Source organism: Aedes albopictus, chromosome 1 (genome assembly GCF_035046485.1).
Source record: "Aedes albopictus strain Foshan chromosome 1, AalbF5, whole genome shotgun sequence".
Lineage (NCBI taxonomy): Eukaryota > Metazoa > Arthropoda > Insecta > Diptera > Culicidae > Aedes > Aedes albopictus.
In genome coordinates this window covers 235,520,640-235,539,116 of record NC_085136.1, presented here as the reverse complement: position 1 = coordinate 235,539,116, position 18,477 = coordinate 235,520,640, and the positions used below count along the sequence as shown (strand labels likewise).

At 41.4% G+C, this 18,477-nt stretch overlaps 1 protein-coding gene and 2 long non-coding RNA genes across 3 annotated transcripts in view; 2 read left to right on the top strand and 1 right to left on the bottom strand.

Annotated features, from left to right (window-relative positions):
- Window positions 1-8,148, bottom strand: part of LOC134285528 (uncharacterized) — a 374,077-nt gene extending 365,929 nt beyond the window's left edge. The window contains exon 1 of the long non-coding RNA XR_009996451.1: window positions 7,788-8,148. This is a non-coding gene — a long non-coding RNA (uncharacterized LOC134285528). The remainder of the gene's footprint in view (window positions 1-7,787) is intronic.
- On the top strand, window positions 1,768-3,094 carry LOC134287015 (uncharacterized). Its single transcript, XM_062848730.1, has one exon. The coding sequence runs from the start codon at window positions 1,988-1,990 to the stop codon at window positions 3,062-3,064; it is 1,077 nt and encodes a 358-aa protein (XP_062704714.1). The 5' UTR covers window positions 1,768-1,987; the 3' UTR covers window positions 3,065-3,094.
- Window positions 8,149-8,597: 449 nt separating the features above from the next.
- Window positions 8,598-9,519, top strand: LOC134287013 (uncharacterized). The gene is made up of 2 exons (XR_009996952.1): window positions 8,598-8,714; window positions 8,769-9,519. It is a non-coding gene; the product is annotated as an uncharacterized LOC134287013 (long non-coding RNA).
- The last annotated feature ends 8,958 nt before the right edge of the window (window positions 9,520-18,477 follow it).

The following is an 18,477-nucleotide window of genomic DNA, read 5'->3' as shown; positions in this document are numbered from 1 at the left end:
CACTACCTCCTGTCAAAATTCATTCATAAAATCGGCTCGTAAAATAGACTATTCGGTTTCGGTCTGTTTACATCGGTTTAACAAGAGGTTCAGTCAAAGATAAATACGTTGGTTCAGTTACAACGTAGTTCGATAATGAGGTATGTTAGGTCGCTCCACAAATATGTGTAGAGTGACGAGGGGTGCACCGCTGTATCCTCTAACACTCCTCCTCAGCGGTATCCCCTCGGCTGCCTTGAAGGCCGATAGAAGTCGCGAAGCCATGGTGCTTCACGTTCCCCAACGGTTTGGTGAAAACGTCTGCACGCATCTCCTCGCTCGGGCAGTACTTGAGCTTGATCACTCCTCGTTCACAAAGGTCACGGATGAAGCACTCCTTGGTGCTTATGTGCTTCGACCGCTTGCTGGTCTTATCGGACTGTACAAAGGCCAGACAACCTTGACTGTCTTCATGTACGACGGTGGCCTTCTTCTGCTTCTCGCCCAGGTCTTCTAGCAAACGCCTCATCCATAACACCTCCTGGCACGTTTCTCCCAAAGCCACGTATTCCGCCTCCATGGACGAGAGGCTGACGCAGTCCTGACGCCGGCTCGCCCAAGAGACAGCTCATCCTGCGAAGAAGACGACAAATCCAGTGGTCGACTTTCGAGTTTCTGGATCTCCAGCCCAGTCGGAGTCGAAGAACGCTTCGAGATCAGCGCCGTCCGATCCACCGAGCTTCAACTTCCAATCGGATGTGCCCTTTAGAGCCGATGCACACGAGCGTTAATTGACGCTGCGTGAATTCACGCTGCGTCGCCGCAGCGTTCCTGTGGGGCATGCGTTGACATTGCGTGCCGCACACGGTGCGGCGCGTTTGCGGTGCGGCAGCGTTGCGTTCTCGTGTGCATTCTCCCATTTGATTGTGTGTATATATAGTTATAACTCAGGACGCACTTGCGTGCACGCTGCGTGGACGCGCCGCCCGTATGCATCGGCTCTTACCCAACGTCTCCACTAGACAGAAATGTCTTGCCATTTTGCTGGACAGATGTGTCATGACAGAAATGTTATCTCGCTGTTTGCATGGAAAGCAGCGGTGTTGATCATTTCTGTTACATTTTCTCTTTCTGGCAGCAAAATGGCAAGACATTTCAGACTAGTGGAGACGTGGGGTTAAGTAGCGGAGCACCCGCTTCGCCGCTGTCCAGTCTCTCTCGCATGGTCCATTGAACTTCCGCCCTAGGATGCCGACGCTAGCGGCGATGTCCGGCCGTGCATTAGAGCACGGCCCAAATACTAAAATGTCGAAAAATTCCACGGGGCACCCTCTAGAATCGTGCCTTTGGATGAGAAGAGCAATCTGTGAAAGATTCAGCTCAATCGGTTGAAAACTGAGCTGGCGCAAATGAGTTGAAGGTTTGTATGCACTGCAAAAACTGCAAATATTTATTTTATGTTTTGTACACATATATTTTTGCAATTTGTCTACACACTAAAATCCCAAATTCCTGCTCGGTAATATTTTTTACTGAGTCTAAACTGTAAAAGTTAATTTTTACTGAGGAACCAGTAAACTGCTATGAAAATAACCGATGTCTGTGATTAATTTTACCGATTTCTCAGTGAGATAAAATATTTTTACAAACTTCAGTAATAACATATACCGATTAAGATTGTTATTGACGGTTTTCCCCCTTATCGAACGCGACGATTCGGAACCGTCGCCATGGAAACCGTCGCGAAAACCGTCGCGAGCGTAAACGTCACTTGTTCTGTCTTAACAACGAACAGCTGATGTTGACACTTTCGATCGTCAAGCAAAACATTTACCAATAACAAATAACGTTGTTTGGACAAAAGTGGACGAATTTCTTTGAAATTCCGAAATATCGTTTTGAATTTTGGTGTTATTTGTAGATATAGTAGAATGTTATATTCTCGTAAGTATCAATATTGTACCTGCTGCAAACCAAGGAAGATAAAGTATAGTTTTTCACTCAGGAAATGTCCAATATCATTTGGCATAATGTACGACGGCAACGTGCCAGCCTCAATACAAAATATCATTGTATCTACGGATTTTTTTTCCTGGGATTATCGCGCCAACAACTCTGTGAAATTTACGGAAAAAGTAAATCAACCGTAAGTGCCTGGATTTCTTCGTATAAGCAGCATGGTGTCCTCGCGAAAAAAGAGCGGCAGCTAGTGTACAGAAAGTTTGGGACGGCAAAAAGGCAGTGGATTGTGAAATTGTACATGTCAGAACCAACCTTATTTCTTGATGAAGCACAGAAGCGATTTTTTCATAAATTTGGGACACCTATCAGTCGATCTTCAGTAGTAAGAATTCTCCACGCAGAAGGTATGAGCTGGAAGAAACTTGAACGCCGAGCAATGCAAATCCGTAATGCTGATATTTCAAAATATTGCGAGGAGCTGTCGTTCCAGTGGGATCTGCCTAATTTAGTGTTTTTGGATGAAGCTGCTTTTGATAGTCGAGACATGCTACGAAATAGAGGGTATGGGTTTGTTGGGAAAAAGTTAATTTTCCGAGGTGAGTTCCGTCGTCGTCCGCGAGTGTCAACTCTTTGTTTTCCAGGTCAAGGCGGGCTTCTTGATTCATTTATGACCAAAGGAACATTCACACGGAAGAAATTTTTCGAATGCTGTCGAACGTTTGCACTTAGTTCTGGCAGTGTCGAGACATACCCTGGTTTTAATTCTGTTTGGGTGATGGACGGGGCAAGAATACATTGTGACAAGCATATTACCATGTACTTAAGGTCACTCGGAATTGTCCCAGTATTCTTGCCAGCGTATTGTCCCTTTTATAACCCAATTGAAATAATGTTTGGGGTTATTAAACGATATTTGCGCCGTCACTACGAAGAAAACAGTTCTAAAGATCTCAAAGCGGTTGTTGGTGAGGCTTTGCTGAGCTTCAAACATTTTAACTGCACCAAAATCATGAGAAAGTGTGGATATAGCGAAGGAGGAAAGTTTGATCCCAAAGTTGGGCTCACCCAACCTTTGGACAACTTTGATTTTTGTTCTGAACTCGACTGTAAAAATGTGATCTGATAATGTAATTGAAACACAAATAAATTGGTGTTAAAACGATTCTATTGATTTATTTTGAGTAATCAATACTTTAAAATCCGAAACTTAAAATAAAGGTGTTTTTTCGAATGCTGTTTAAAATATTATTTAAAATGAATATTTCCAGTTTCTCACGAATGATCAACGTCGTCTGCATCTGTCACAGAGCTAGCCAATGTTCGACTAAGCTCACTCTCTACTGGCGCAAGTGAGCGTTGCATCGACGTCAACATTTCGTTGTAGCTTTTCAGCTGAATTTCCATTCCGGAGATGCGTTCTTCAATCTGGCTGGCTGTTGCGGACAACTGTACAGAGTGCTCTCGTAACTCTTTTACGCCTTTTTCCATTGCACGAACGATTGTCTGAGCCAAAAGTAATCCTCGTCGGTTTTCTTCCAACACCCCGGAGTCGTCATTCGGTGCAGGTTTTAGAAACGATCGAATATCATCCGGCGGGTTCTGTTTCACAAATTCACGTCTGTAACCTGGTGCCGCTTCCACATGCTCTGCCCAGTTGTTCCACACGAATGAATCTGCACTTACTTCGGGATGCAGTGACTTCAGCTCGTTAATCAGTCCTTGAAAAGATTTGTTACTCCAAGCTCCCGCTCTGTCTGGATCTTCTGGCGCTTCCAACCTCTTCACTAAATCGTATAACTTTTGATTTGCAACTGCCATCGAATAAATATGCAAGTAAACATCAACAACCTTGCCTCTCCATTTGACCATCACATCCGACTTTTCTTGCAAATCAGATGCTCGATATGTACGCTTACGCTGAAGATCTTTGAAAAGAACGTATTTATCCATGTCTTTGAACTCAGGATCCGTGTCGCCAGCCCATTTTACCTTTTTGAAGTTTTGGTCGTCATACACAATAACTTCCCGACGAATGTAACTCCTTACCGCTTCCCAAGTTTGCTCCAAAACTTCATCCGGAGAATTACCGAAAATCTGGAACTCCTTGCAAATAAGTTTCTCGGCTGTTTTCCCTTTATCGTGATGCTGCCCACGAAACTCCTTCTTGTAGCACGAAATCATAAAATCGAAGGTGCTCTCCGACGAAGTCTCCGACCTTGTTTTCGACCTCTTGCGTTTTGCAGCTGGTAAGTCGTCCGCTGGAAGGTCACTTTCAAATTCCATTTCCGGCTCTGTGACATCTTCATTTAGCTCTGCAAATTCGTCGATGTATCCATCACCATTGTCGTCGAGAAACTCTGCAGGATAATCAGCATCGGAAGGATCGCGGCCCAGGTCGGATGCGTTCGAAATCTAAAATTCAAAAAGCAATCAGCTGAACTCAAATTTTAAACGAAGAAAAAATTTCTTACCTCGTTCTCAACCGTTTCCATTTTCACCATTTAAGATTATCGTTTACAACTTGATGTTGGCTATAATTTTGCGTTTTCCGGATCAAGATGATCGTAACAAAGTTCAATTACGCTCAAAAACTAGAAGCAAAGCAAAACAATTCTCAAATTGTTTACAAAACAACTCGTGAGCAAGTGACATCTCAGAAACACACGCATATCCAAAATTATCCGTTTTTTTTCCTGGCGACGACTCTCAAGCTGTTTGAAAGTGAGCAGCGCGTTTCGTTCGCAACGACATAGACATATTGCATTACTCGGTACTTTTTGTGAGCTCCTCAACGAGCTCAGTGATTAAGAGTACCGTACCATCAGTAAAAAGGTACTGAATAATCTTCAAAACTTTTAACGAGGTCTCAGTTCCTGCCTTCCAGAGTACACGTATAACGCCATTTGTATTTCCGAACGACAGTGTATGGTGAGTGCGAAACGGTGATAATTGAGGAAAAACAAAGTTTCATGGACAAAAAATTTGGTTGAAGGTGAAATTCAGGTAATTTTGTTAGTTTTAAACCTTCTCATCGGATTTGTAAAATGTTTTCTCTAAATTTTAGGTCAAAGAATCACTGCAGCATTCAATTGTTTTTCCTATCTCTGGAGTTCCTACACGTTCCGGAAATTAGTTCTTCTGATGATGTATGATGGGGCATTGTATAGCACTCCTGATTGGACGGAGCTATATTAATAAATCCGCATTTGGGTTTTCTTCGCATGATGGCAGCAGTGTTTTGGGTATTGTTCATATAATTTCATACCATTATAAATAAATGTTTTAGAAAAAATAACAAATCTTTCTTCATTTTAATTTTGTTGATTCCCCGGTAAAATATAAAAAAAATCGCAAAAAAATACTAAAGTTCTCGGTATGCAAAAAAAAAACAAAATAAAGTTTACTGATTACTCGTTACAAAGTATTCAGCACTTTTTTGACGAACAACTCAGTAATTTTTGACATTTTGACAAGCATAGCATATTACCGAGTAATCGGTAGTTGATATCAATTACCGAGGTGACTACCGAGAGCTCAGCTGTTGAGATTTCGGTAATTTGATAACCGAGCCCGGTAATAAAATCTTAGTGTGTAGACCTCTTCGCTGATTTCGCCGTTCAAATACGCGGTCCGGACATCCAAGTGCTTCAGAATCAGTTTGTCCCTGCCTGCTATAGCAAGCAAAGTTCTCAACGTAGCGTGACGAATCACCGGCGCGAATACTTCGTTGAAATCCATTCCGAATCGCTGAGTATGCCCTTGTGCAACGACTCTCGCCTTCAGCCGCACGACTTTCCCAGATTCGTCCATCTTCGCCTTGTACACCCAGCGACTCCCGATGACTCTCTTGCCAGGTGGCAGCGGCACCAACTCCCAGGTACCGATTTCCTCGTGCGACGACCCTGGTGTGTGGGTGGAGTTCAACAGGCCTCAAGTCGCTAGAAACATGTTTGTTTACAAAATGTTGTTTGCGGCCTTTTCAATCGTTGGTCTTGAAATATTCTTTAGTTCGCAAATCTCTCACTCACGGCGCTCGCATCGTTTTTGTTACCGTTTAACGTTTGCTCACTACCGCCATCTACTCAGTGAGTTTGCGAAACAGCGTAGCATTAAGCGATTATATATACTTTTGTTACGATGATTTTAATCGCACTTTGTTCCAAGTGGTACGTCTGTTTGCCTGTGATTATCTCTTTCCTTTCCTTTGCAACAAAGTCACGAACATCAACAAAACAGAGCAAGGAAAAATCTACTGAATAAATAATTAAAAATGCACGGAAAAATAATATTGCGAAATAGTGAATGTTCAAACGTAAGAAAAACAGTGTACATATTGCCCGTTGTGAAGATTTATAGATTCCGACGCAAATGAATAATTAGGCTCATTTTCAACGTAGGTGCGTTGTAAATGTTTGTTCACGATGCAAAACTATCACCAAATGTGTACCTAACAACACAGCGTAAAATATTCACCAGGACGCGGTCTGGTTTATTATGTTTCCAGTTCAAAACCGAATTAGCGACATTTTTTCTTTTACTTCCGCTGCTTTTGCCTTGCGTTAAACACTATGTCGGAAGTGGGGCGCTGTATAGAGTACCAGGTGTACAATACAGCGCCCCACTTCCGACATTGTGTTTAACGTAAGGCAAAAGCAGCGGAAGTAAAAGAAAAAATGTCGCTAATTCGGTTTTGAACTGGAAACATAATAATATTGCGCGCAAACCCCAAAATTTTATTCCCACCTTTGGGTTTCCGCGCCGAAGACCCAGCGCCAGATTCGGCGACAAAGAAAACTGACAGCAGTCGCCGGACAGTTGGCAATCCTGATATTTGACGGCGGCCGCCCGGTAGTCATGTGAGTGGAGTGTTGTCACGCAAATAGATCTTTTCGCTGAAAATGCATGTGTGTTGAGTTATTGTTGACAGATTTTCTGCAGTGTTAGTGTGAAATTCAGCGATTTTCTGTATCGCGTAAGCCTTCGCTGGAAGAAAACGTCATACTGTTCAGCGAAGCAAGGAAAATTTTCAGTGAAAAAAGCAATATCTGTGGGCCCACGCAAGAAAAATCCACGCAACTAATTTTCGCGCAGGAGTCTAAACAGGTGGAATCTCCGCAATAATATAGCGCATTTAGTTCACCACTGGACTAGCGCACTAGTTTTCACGAGTGCGAAAACGCTAATAAAAGTGCGCGATTGCATCAAATCAACTCGGTGTCTTCAGAGCACTTGTTTACCATAGATTGAAGAAATAGTGCGCCGAAGACATCAACCTGATTTGATGCAATCGCGCACTTTTATTTACGTTTTCGCACTTATGAAGTCGCAGTTCGCAGTCCAGTGGTGAACTAAATGCGGTATATATTGTGTAATGTATAGTAGCTACAATGTGCACAGCTTTTAATGAACCATTCGATTACAATACACTTTATTGTAGCTGGTACACTGTATGGTACAGGAATGGTTTTCACCAAATACCCTATGGTTAGTTTTTAGCCGGGTACGCAGAGCTGTTTATCAGTTCCATGCCATCTCTGCGGTGAACTTATCTAGATATCTATACTCACCACTGATTGTGGCAACTTGCTGTATGGTGGCGCTAGTGTTTTCAACGCCTTGTTCAACGCTAAAAATATTTGAGTTCTTACACAGCTTTCGAGAGAAAATTTGCTCTAGCTTGGATGTCTGTTCTCTGTGGCAATAGGCCGTATGAATAGAGTAAATAGTCCATTTTACGAGCCGATTTAATGAATGAATTTTGACAGGAGGTAGTGTCCAATAACCCGTAAAAACCAATATCATCATCAACATTGTTGTCACTTCGTAAAATGGCTCATGCTCTTTACCGCAGACAGACGTTCTAGCTCGAACAAATTTATTCAAATTTTCTATGTAAATTTTCACTAGTGACACCTAGGCAACCGATTGCCACAGTGCAGTCGCGTGCAGTTGACAGTTTGAGAAACCACGTGCTTTCAGCCGCATACTTACCACCCAATTCACCACCCACCGAAAAATAAAACCAAAACAAACACTGTCAAAACTATTCCTACATTTGCGTCACATTCACAAAGATTTCTCAATGCGAGTGAAGTTCATCCAAATGCAGTTTTGTTCAAGCAAATCTATGTAAAATAAAAGTAATAATGTGTAAAATATTTTACAAGAGTCCTACGCAAATTTGTGCAAAAGATTTTAGACATTAAATAAAAGCGAAGACGGCTAATAACAAGACAGACATCTACCCTCTTGCTCCATATACTCGGCGAGCTACAAGCACACTAGCGCTGCGAACGACTTCAGGGAACAACATCATGAATGAGTGTGCGTGAGATGCTGCAATTTCCATGTAGGTATTTGCATGTTCATGCACACAATCATGCTTTGTTGTTCCTGTGAACCGTTGGTGGCGTTTCAACCATGTCGCCTGCGACAGGGTGCACTGATAAAATTGCAAAGTTAAAGTTTATAAAGGTTTCGATTTTACAATTTATAAGACATTGCTATCGTTATTTCTATAGGTGCAAACATACACATTATAGCACCTCTTTTAGCTTTAATGAGGGTACCTATAAAACGTATGTTTGCCATCTATTACATTTATGTGTGGGCAAACATCATAAATAAAGATGAGATTTTATAGTTAAAAATTATATGTTCCCACACATAATTTTGAAGTTTGGAAAACTGCTTTGAATAACAAGCTAGCAACGGCCATCATGTGTATGAAACTTCGACAACGTTTGAGTTGGAAATTGTATTCGCTTCTTGAGGTAATTTTTGAATTCGTTTATTTTATGTTCAATAATTAGTTGTTATCGTTTTAGGTATATAAATGTACGGAATTAGGAGGAGCGTCGATGATTTAGCGGAAGAAGTTTAGTTCCCAGTACAATTACGACGAAGAACCGGAGCGGGCGAACCAGTCAGCGAAGGGGCATTTTGGATCAGTTCCGTGGCTAGCAACTGGCTGGATAATCGTGCGCTGCCGTCTGAAAACAATTTTTTACCCCAACAAAAGAACCGCAACCTGGACAAGAAGCACGGCGTCGGAGAAGTTAAACCCGCTCGAGATGATTGCCAGCGGCAGCAGAAGGATTCGGACGATGAGAAGCTTCCAAACCTCTTGGACAAAATCGTGCCCCAAAGCATCCCGACCAAAGATTGTGACCGAGACCGCGACAGTTCCAGCAACATTCACGAATCGTCCCACAATAGGGGGAACCAAATATGCCATTTTCAATTGCAGCAATAGTGCTTCCGCCCCCCTGCCGAAAATTTCGCCACAACTGGACCTCTTCCGTCAAATTTCCGAAAAAGAATTATTATGCTTTATAATCGGGCTTAAAAATGAAATACTTATGTAATAAAATTAATACAACAGTAAAAAAATAAATGATAACAAAAGCGAATATTTAATATAATTAATAACAATATTAAATATTATAAATTCGAAACATAATTTTAAAGTGATCCGAGCGCATAAAAATGATATGGATTACGTAAATATATATCATAAGGATCACACATAAATATTATGGATGTGAGTAATAAATGTCATTTGGCTCTCAATATGGACTTTATATCGAAAAGACCTCATAAGTGTTATGTTTCACATACATATATTTTATTTATCGAGTCAAATTGCAAAAAATTATGTAGTTTCACACATAAAAGGTATACGGAAAATCCTCTCAGTGTGGGAGCTGTCTGTCTTGTTATTAGCCGTCTTCGATAAAAGTCATTTACTCTGCACAAATTATGTGGAAACATTATTAGCGTGTAACACGTGCGATCTTTTCCCGCCATCCGGCTGGAAGACGACCGTGGTGACAGTTGTTGGTCGCAACCAGGGAGGGTGCAGGCACGTCAAACTCGAACAAACTACGCCTACCTAACATGCATCGAGCGGGCCTTCCCAAACAACACAATGCGATTTCGCGGGCCACCCCCATCGACAAAACAAACCGATTTCCAAGCAGGATTCGACTAGGCTTGTGGTCGCGTTGCAAGTCACACTAACACCAGCGGCGTCATGGTCGCAATTTTTTCTGCAGTCAAGTTCGCAGATTGTGAACAATCCTCGGTACTCACTTTACGTAATTTATGTTTAGTCCCTTACTGTCAGAGCTGTCAGATCAGTGTAACACGCTAAATAAAATTTACACAAAAGGCAATTTACACGGAAAAAAATACACGGTTATGAATATTTATTGGGTACCGGACTGGTCACCGAAAATTTGATCGTTTTCTTTGGTACATCGAGGTCTTGAAATTAGTCTATGCTAACACACTCGCAAAAGATGAGCAGTAGGCCTACCTTGCCGCGCCGCATGCGGGTCCCCTGGTCGCAACGTACATGTGAGGCAGCGATTGAATATGAACGTCGCTACGCCATCTGCTCGCTGATTGCCACTTGGCAATTTGTGGCGGCCATGTTTTTTACACAAGCTGCTGAGTCAAACTTGAACGTCTGTCTGCGTCTTTACTAAATCTATGTGAAGCCGTGGAGCAAATCTCACTTCACAGAGAGCTGAGTAAAGAGTATTATTCTCAGCACTATTCATATAATATTTATATGTATATATGGCCTAATAGGTGTTAGATAGCAACCGAACGCTAGTGGGTAGCAACCTAGAATAACAAATTGTAGTAGGCTATGCATAGATGTTTAAATAAAAATTTTCACTTCCACTGTTACCATTAACCGAAACAGACGTGTTAATAACTCAATAGGTTATTGGCCCAGGACAGAAAGGAAGGAGTTGAAAAGTAATTATTTTTTTCGGAAGCAACGAAATTCATCAAGATGACGGAGGACAAGCTTTGGTTGTTCGATGGATCCAACTTTGGCAATTGGAAGTTCCGGATCGAAGTTCTACTCGAGGACAAGAACATGCTGGGTTGCTTGACGAAGGCCATCGACGAGGAGGAGTATTCGAGGGATCTGGCGACCGACTCTGCTGAGGTACGTGCCGAGAAGAAGAAATTGCTCGAAGCTCGATGGGCCCTGGATCGGAAGTGCAAGAACCTGCTGATTCATCGGATCGCGGAAGACCAATTGGAGTACGTGAAGGATAAGAAGACGGCCAAAGATGTCTGGAACGCTCTCCGGAACGCTTTCGAACGTGTGGGAATCGCTGGCAAGTTGATCCTCAAGAAAAGGTTTCAAGAACTGAAATTGCCTGAAGGTGGCGATGTGAAGCAATTTTTGCTGCGGTTCGAGAAGATTCTGCGCGAGCTGAGGGCGGTTGAAGTCAATCTGCAGGAAGAAGACGTCGTGTGTCAGTTGCTGCTGGCACTTTCGAAGTCCTACGAAGCGCTCATCACTGCTCTGGAGACGATCCAACCCCAACAGCTAACTCTGGAGTATGTGAAAAAGCGGCTTCTGGATGAACAAGTGAAGAGAGCGAATTCAAGCCACGATGATGAAGCTGGACACGTGAGCGATGCGGCGTTTGCAGGTAAAAAGACGGGACTGAAGTGCTACGGTTGCGGTAAGTTTGGGCACAAGCGAGCGGAGTGTCCGGACAATTTTTCACCAAACGAGTCTGATCGTCAAGGCAACCGTCAAAGCGGAGGAAAATCGTATCGGAAGTCAAAATATCGAGCAAACGTTGCCGAGGAAACGGAGTTGGCTTTCGTCGCTACCACGGAGGACTGTTTGTCTACGGTTACCAGGACAACGGCGGATATGAATGTCGACTGGTATCTTGACTCTGGAGCCACCGACCATATGGTTAGAAGCAAGGCGTTCTTCGAGGAGCTACACCCGTTGGCGAAAAAGGTGCGTATATCAGAAGCCAAATCTGGTCAAGCGATTACAGCGGAATATGCGGGGACGGTGAGAGTGAATATGATCGTCGGTGACCAGAAGCTCCCGGCGGTGGTTGAAGAAGTTTTGTACGTCCCGGAACTGGAGTGCAACTTGTTCTCCGTGCGACGAGTTGAAGACAACGACATGGCTGTGAACATTTCCAACGGTAAAGTGGCGGTTTTGAAGAATGGACGCGTGGTTGCCACAGGTCAGCGGACCGGCCAGCTGTACAAGATGAATATTGAGCTGAGAACATCATGGTCGGCTACACTACGAATGGATATCGAATTTGGGATTCGCGCAAGAGGAAGATATTCGTTTCGAGAGATGTGATATTCGACGAGAAGAGGCGTGGTGCTGAGGAGCAGAAGGTGTCCAGCCGGACGCTGTGCCGAAGCTATGCGGAGTCGGAAGCTTCAGATGACCATGCGGTACTGGAACCGCACTCCGAACCTGAGGAGCCTGTTAATGCGATCGATTATCAATCTGAAGAAGAACGAGATGAATTTGAAGATTACCTGACATCCGATGATGACAAGCCTATTGATGACGATGAAACCGGCGCGCTCCCTTCGCAACCAGAACGTGTCAACTGCCCCGCAGAAGTGGTCACGAGGCGCAGCGAACGGGAGCGCAGACTTCCCGGTAAGTTTTTAGATTTTATTACCGGCTCAAGGGCAACTACTGCTGCTGAATGTTTCTCAGGTGTTTCCGATGACCACGATTCGACGAGGGCGTTTGCGCTGAATGCTGAATCGTTCGTAGAGAACCTGCCGACAACGATTGAAGGGCTACGGCAGCGAGACGACTGGAACCATTGGAAGACAGCCATCGAGAGTGAGCTGGAGTCACTGCGTAAAAACGAGACCTGGTGTAGTGGCGAAAGTCGCGGCACTGGATTTCTTTTCTGTTCTCACGACCAACGAGTCACACAATTAATTAAAGCACTTTATTTCCTATAAACTTATCTTTCTAACACTTAACTACGATCATCCACCAAAACAACGACCGACGATCAACCACCGATAAGTCACCGCAGAGAGACGAAAACGTACGCCGACGGTCCACACAAGTTCTAAGGGCAATACACCACAGCCCCGAGACACCACAACAATACAACGCCGCCCCGGCGTCAATCGCGGGTCTTTTAACTTGCCGTCGCAAGAACTCATTCTCCCGATCTGAAAAGAAATAAGAGAAAAGAGAAAAGCCAAAACGGGCGTCGTCCACTCTGGCTTCATTAGTTCGGCCGCGTGACTGAGACCTTGTTGGGGTTCAGTCAGCGCTGCCGGGCGACAAACAAAAATTAAAAGAAAAACATTTCTCCGGCATTGGAGCGAGAACGTTATATCACCAGGTCAACCAGCAACAAGCAGTAAGCATTCTCTCTGCTTGCATCGCTTGTTTCTTGGTTAACCGGCGTTGGTCTATAAACATGACCGTGAAATCCACATGTGATGTAATCCACTAATTGCGTGGAGCACCATGAGGAAATAAAGGGTCTTTCTTAGATCAATGGTGATCATTGATCTTTAGATTTATTCGATACAGGGAGGGAAATGCTTCCTTCGGTCGGCAGGACCGCTACATCCGCCCCCCCTTAAATTAAGTTTTTATTTGTGAAGCAAAGAAAAACTTGCAGTAGGCATTCGGCTAGCGTATATATTTGCGGGTTAAAGATTATCTTGCAAAAACGAACCAAACTAATCCTTATTTCTTTCCCTACTCTAAGATGATTCACCTTCCTCCAGACGCTCGAGTCTATCAAAATGCCGCTTCGTGTTTGTGTTGCAGTAGAAATTCATCGACCGAAACTAGATTTCAAGCACCAAAAACGGGTTATTTGTAGGGTTGTCCATTGAACGAAATCTCTCAACCAACCGCCATATTCTTTAAACTCGGAATACCTCCAAAATAGTAACCAACATCCTTCCATTGCACGTAACCTTCTATCTGCACAAAGTCGTTTTCATGTGTTGAGTAGTTTCAGCTACCAATCAGCATTCCCATTCCATCGAACCACTCTCAGAGATTCGTCGAGTGTCTCTTCCATGTCACCGTTCAACTCCGTGAAGTTTGTCGGATTCAGCTGGCACATGTCATATAGTACTCTTGCGAAGCATTTCAGATGCCTAATGACTCCTCCCTTGGCACAGCTCGGAATATTCTTCCCATTCCAAATGCATAACTTACTCCCGAAATCAAAGACTAGGATTTCCGGTCTAACATGGCAATTTATGCAGCAACATCCCAGCATTTCTCCAACGGCGCTAAACCATGACCTTCAAACGTGTAAACCTTGTTTGTCTTGATCGGGCAACTCCCAACGGCTCGTCCTTGTCGGCATGACTAGCATCGCAGACTACCGCTCCATGATCCTTCTGACCCTATTCTGTCCCTACGAAAAATTCAAATTCCGTCTCCTATATCAATTAAGTTAATCAGTCAAATAAAAAGTAAAAGAAATACTCCCTTATTTTTAAAGAGTAAAAAGCACGAATTAAATACGAACTATATTTTGTGAACTTTTAAAAATGGCATTTAATTATATTTTTTTCGAAATACTTTTTTTTTTTCGAATGTTTTTTTTTTGTTTTTTTTTTCGAAAATATCTTACTTTTTTTTTTTTCGAATATTGTTTTTTTTTAATATATATTTTCGAATATTGTTTTTTTTTTTTCGAAAAATGTTTTTTTTTTGCCTTTTTTCTTAATACATGTGTAATATTAATAATAATGTAATAAACTTAATACATGTGTAATGTAATATTAATCAAATATTTCATCATGAATTGGCCTACTTCATTAGCCTTATGCCTTCGGCAAATTATGTGACAAACTTGAAAGTAAGGAAAAAAAAAACAATTGATCACAATTGAAACATCTTCAGAAGATCATTTCTGTCAACCAAAAACAATTTGCATTTTATATTCCATCAAATCTGGATTTCACTATATGAATAAAAAAATTTTTTTTTTCGAGACACTGCCGGAGAAAAAACAAAAAACAACAAACTTACATACTACATCATAATGTTGCAGGGATGCAAGGCAATAATCTATTTATCTTTCTTGCATATCCGCAAAAGCTTAAAAATAAAATGAACTCACCGAGTCTCTAGGTACCTTACTTTTTCGTCCTTTTCCGTTTGTTGTGGCAAGTCCTTGGCTGCCGGCATTGCTCCACCCCTTTCCCTTTTGAGGTTGTAGGTTGGGCCTGTAAGTATACTCCATTTCTCTTGATTAACTTGTGTATAAAACCAAATTGTAAATATCATTCCATATTATTTTTACAGAGGATATGGGTTCCTCTAATCTCTCTTAATATTTCATTATTTCGTGGAGGTTTTGGATTTCCTCTTTCATCAAAATGTGTAGACATTTGCTTTGTCTCCTTTCTGTGTTTTAAATTTTCTCATAATTTCATTTAAATTTTCAGAGGGCTTTTGTAAATCCTCTCTTAATTCTCTTAAGTTTTCATATTCGTTTTTAAAAAAACGCTTAATTTTGCTCTCGTTTTAGTTTCTGTACTATTAAATCATTGGAGGGTACGTGTTCCTCTCCTAAATCATCTCTCCTTTCGTTCAAATTTTCCGTTTATTATGTTACTGAAGGGTGTGTATTCCTCTTCTTTATTATTTTTCTTCAATTATTTCCTTGTATTTTCTGTATTCCTGGAGGGTGTGTTTTCCTCTCCTTGATCATTTATTTTTCTTTGTTCTTTGATATCTATGGCCCTTACAGAATAGTAGTTACTCTGGTTTTCCAGCCCTTCGGTACATTCAAAAACTGAGTTTGACGGACACATTCATTGTTATAAATTAGCTGTAGGCTCATAGTTTATCAATATTTTTTTTTTTGTTATGTAATTCCTCTCTTACTTCCCTTTCAATGTTTCATTTTATTATTTACTGAGGGTATTCTATTCCTCTCATTTTTGATTAATGTTCATTTATTTTTATAGAGGTTATGAAATTCCTCTCATTTCAATTAAGTTTTCATTTTATTATTATAGAGGGTATGAAATTCCTCTCCATTTCACTTTTAATTTTCATTTTGTATTTATTGAGGGTATGAAATTCCTCTCATTTTTCATTAATTTAATTTACCACTTTATCCTGAGCGGTGACAGATGAATATGATTTTCGCTTATATTTGCACTGGTATTATTCATATCAATCGCTCTTTCTGTAATAGGTAATGTGTTTGGTATCATGTAGTCACTCTCTATTTCTTCTATTATCGGTAGGCTTCGGCTACCTTCTCTCCGTAACATAATTGTTCCATGAGACTTCATCTCTGGATTCGACAAAATATCCGTCATTTTCTCTATTAGCTCATCGTGACGGACCGTTTCCCGTGGGGTGATAACCCCTAAGTGAACTATATCTTTATTCCTTAATGTGGGCTTTTGGGGAGGGGGACAACTTGGTCTCTGTTTGATTGGATCAGTAGAGTTATATCCGCTCTGATTCGAACATGATATTCGTCCTCTAAAGCAGCAGATAAAAAGAACAATTAAAAATACTAACATTATCAATGCGCCTGTTCCTACGGTTGTAACTGTCCACCCCGAAGAAAGGGGTGAGTAAATTAAGTTTTCCAGAAAAGGTTTCTCAATTTTGAGAACATCTACATCGACTCCTAGGTCAAAAAGTTTCTTACGATCGTAGAATGAAATTTTTGAAATGTTTTCACTTAACGCTGGGATTAATTTCGTGCTATGTTCATCCCACGTAAAATTCATAATCGCCTAGTTTGATTTCCTTCTTATAGGTACGTTTTCTGATATCTTCGTATCTACATACTCAATTTTAATATGCCTTGTTTTAATTACCATACCAGGGGTTAACCTCATTTGGCCTGTTCCCCTGATGGTTAGACTGGTGTGGTTGTCCCCATGAAATATATCTACCTTTAACTCGTTTGGAGTAGCATATTCCCAAACATTCGATTGTCCTGTTTCGAACCAGGCGTCGTGGTTTATTTTCAATAATTTTATTCGGCAGTTTTCCGTTGAATTCCTATACATTAAATTCAAAACGCATTCATTTTCTGACGACAAATTTATTTCTTTCGCCTTCTTGTTGCAGATTCTGTAAGACAAAAATTTCTCACACTCCTAGAACTCGGCATATGATAAGACAAATCCCCACGAGCTCGTTTTTTCTTCAATAATTATATTCTTTTCTAGATTTATGGACATTACGATTGTTCCGTTGATTTGCGGAATAAAATCTCCTTTCAACGCCTGGAACTTCCTTTTTGTCACCAGAGGTAACCTAAGGTCCATTACTAGCATCTGATTGTTTTCCGTTACAAACGAAACATCCGCTAGCCTTAGAATTTCCGGTACTAGACCGTTATTCGGCTTCTTCGGGAATTCAAGGTTTTGTGCAACGTTTCGTTCAGCTTCCTCTAAGGTTCGTAGCAATACTGCTGGTTCGAATAGCTGAACGTACCATGCCATACTGTTGTCCTTGCGCAAGAGGATTTGCAAAATTATATTTTGCTGTTTATTTAAATTGTTTAATAGGGATTGAATTCTAAATCCCATTTCAATGAGTTCTGTCTCTAATTCTACTGTACTTTTCACCGTACTCGTAAAATTTAGATCGTCTCGTACCAATTTTTGCATTTCGTCGAAGTTCTTTAATATCCCTTTTAATTTCCCATCTAGATGCACCATTGACCCATCCACGAATTTATACATCGCGTCTATTGTTGCGGTTTGGTGATCAAGGTTCAATTTAATGGATTCTTCGTTTTTCCGAAGCTTATCCAAGTTCGTGTCTATTCTCACTCTATCGTCTGAGTCCATCCCTCCGATAGCTGTGATGAATCCCCGGCTTTTTCTTGATGGGAAAAACCCTTTCACGAACTCGTTTATCCCCCTACTATTATTTAATGCGACTTTTAAGTCATCTGCTAAGAGCGTACAATGCGAAGTTATTACTAAACGTTTCAATAACCCGCACGCCGTTCCATAATTAGACAACGTATTCTCTATCGCCAACCTACCCCTTTCTAATTCTAGTACTGGGAATCTTACCTTCATAGAGTAGGTTCCCATTCTCAACAATGGCTCTTCCCGGGTTTCTAAAATGAATTCCCCTCGCACTAGCCATATTAGTTGCAAGATCAGGAAGATGTTCCTAGAAGACGAAACGAAACAAATGAAAAAAAAAAATCCTGTATTACTATTCTCATTTCGTAAGCTTGGTTATATCACAACTACAATTAAATAATTTGTCACATTTGCAAGTCATGAGGTCTTGAGTTCATGTGATCATTCATTATATTTACATAACCTGTTGTTATGAACTCTTTCCAATCGTTTTCCGTTTTTGATAACTGTAGTTTGGTCGCTCGGAAAACTAATTATTTCGTATGGTCCTCTCCATAAAGCCTGTAATTTTTGTCCCGTACCCGTAGGATTGGCTTTTACAAGGACCCTGTCACCCCACATTGGCTGCCATTCCTTTGATTTCTTGTCATAAATCTCCTTTCGTTTCTTTTTCGATATTAGCAGATTTTCTCGTGCTTTATCGTGAAGGCGTTTTAAGGTGGATTTGAGTTCATCGGCGTAATCGGAATAGGTCAATTCCATATCTCTCATCTTGTAGATTGAGTTCGGAATTCTTGCGGCTCTGCCATATAACAATTCGAATGGTGTAAAACCAGTTGACGAATTGATCGTGGTGTTATACTGGAATGTGAA

What these genes read in the sequence shown, in the direction of transcription:
- LOC134287015 (XM_062848730.1), top strand. Translation starts at nt 1,988, where the DNA reads ATGTCCAATATCATTTGGCATAATGTACGACGGCAACGTGCCAGCCTC.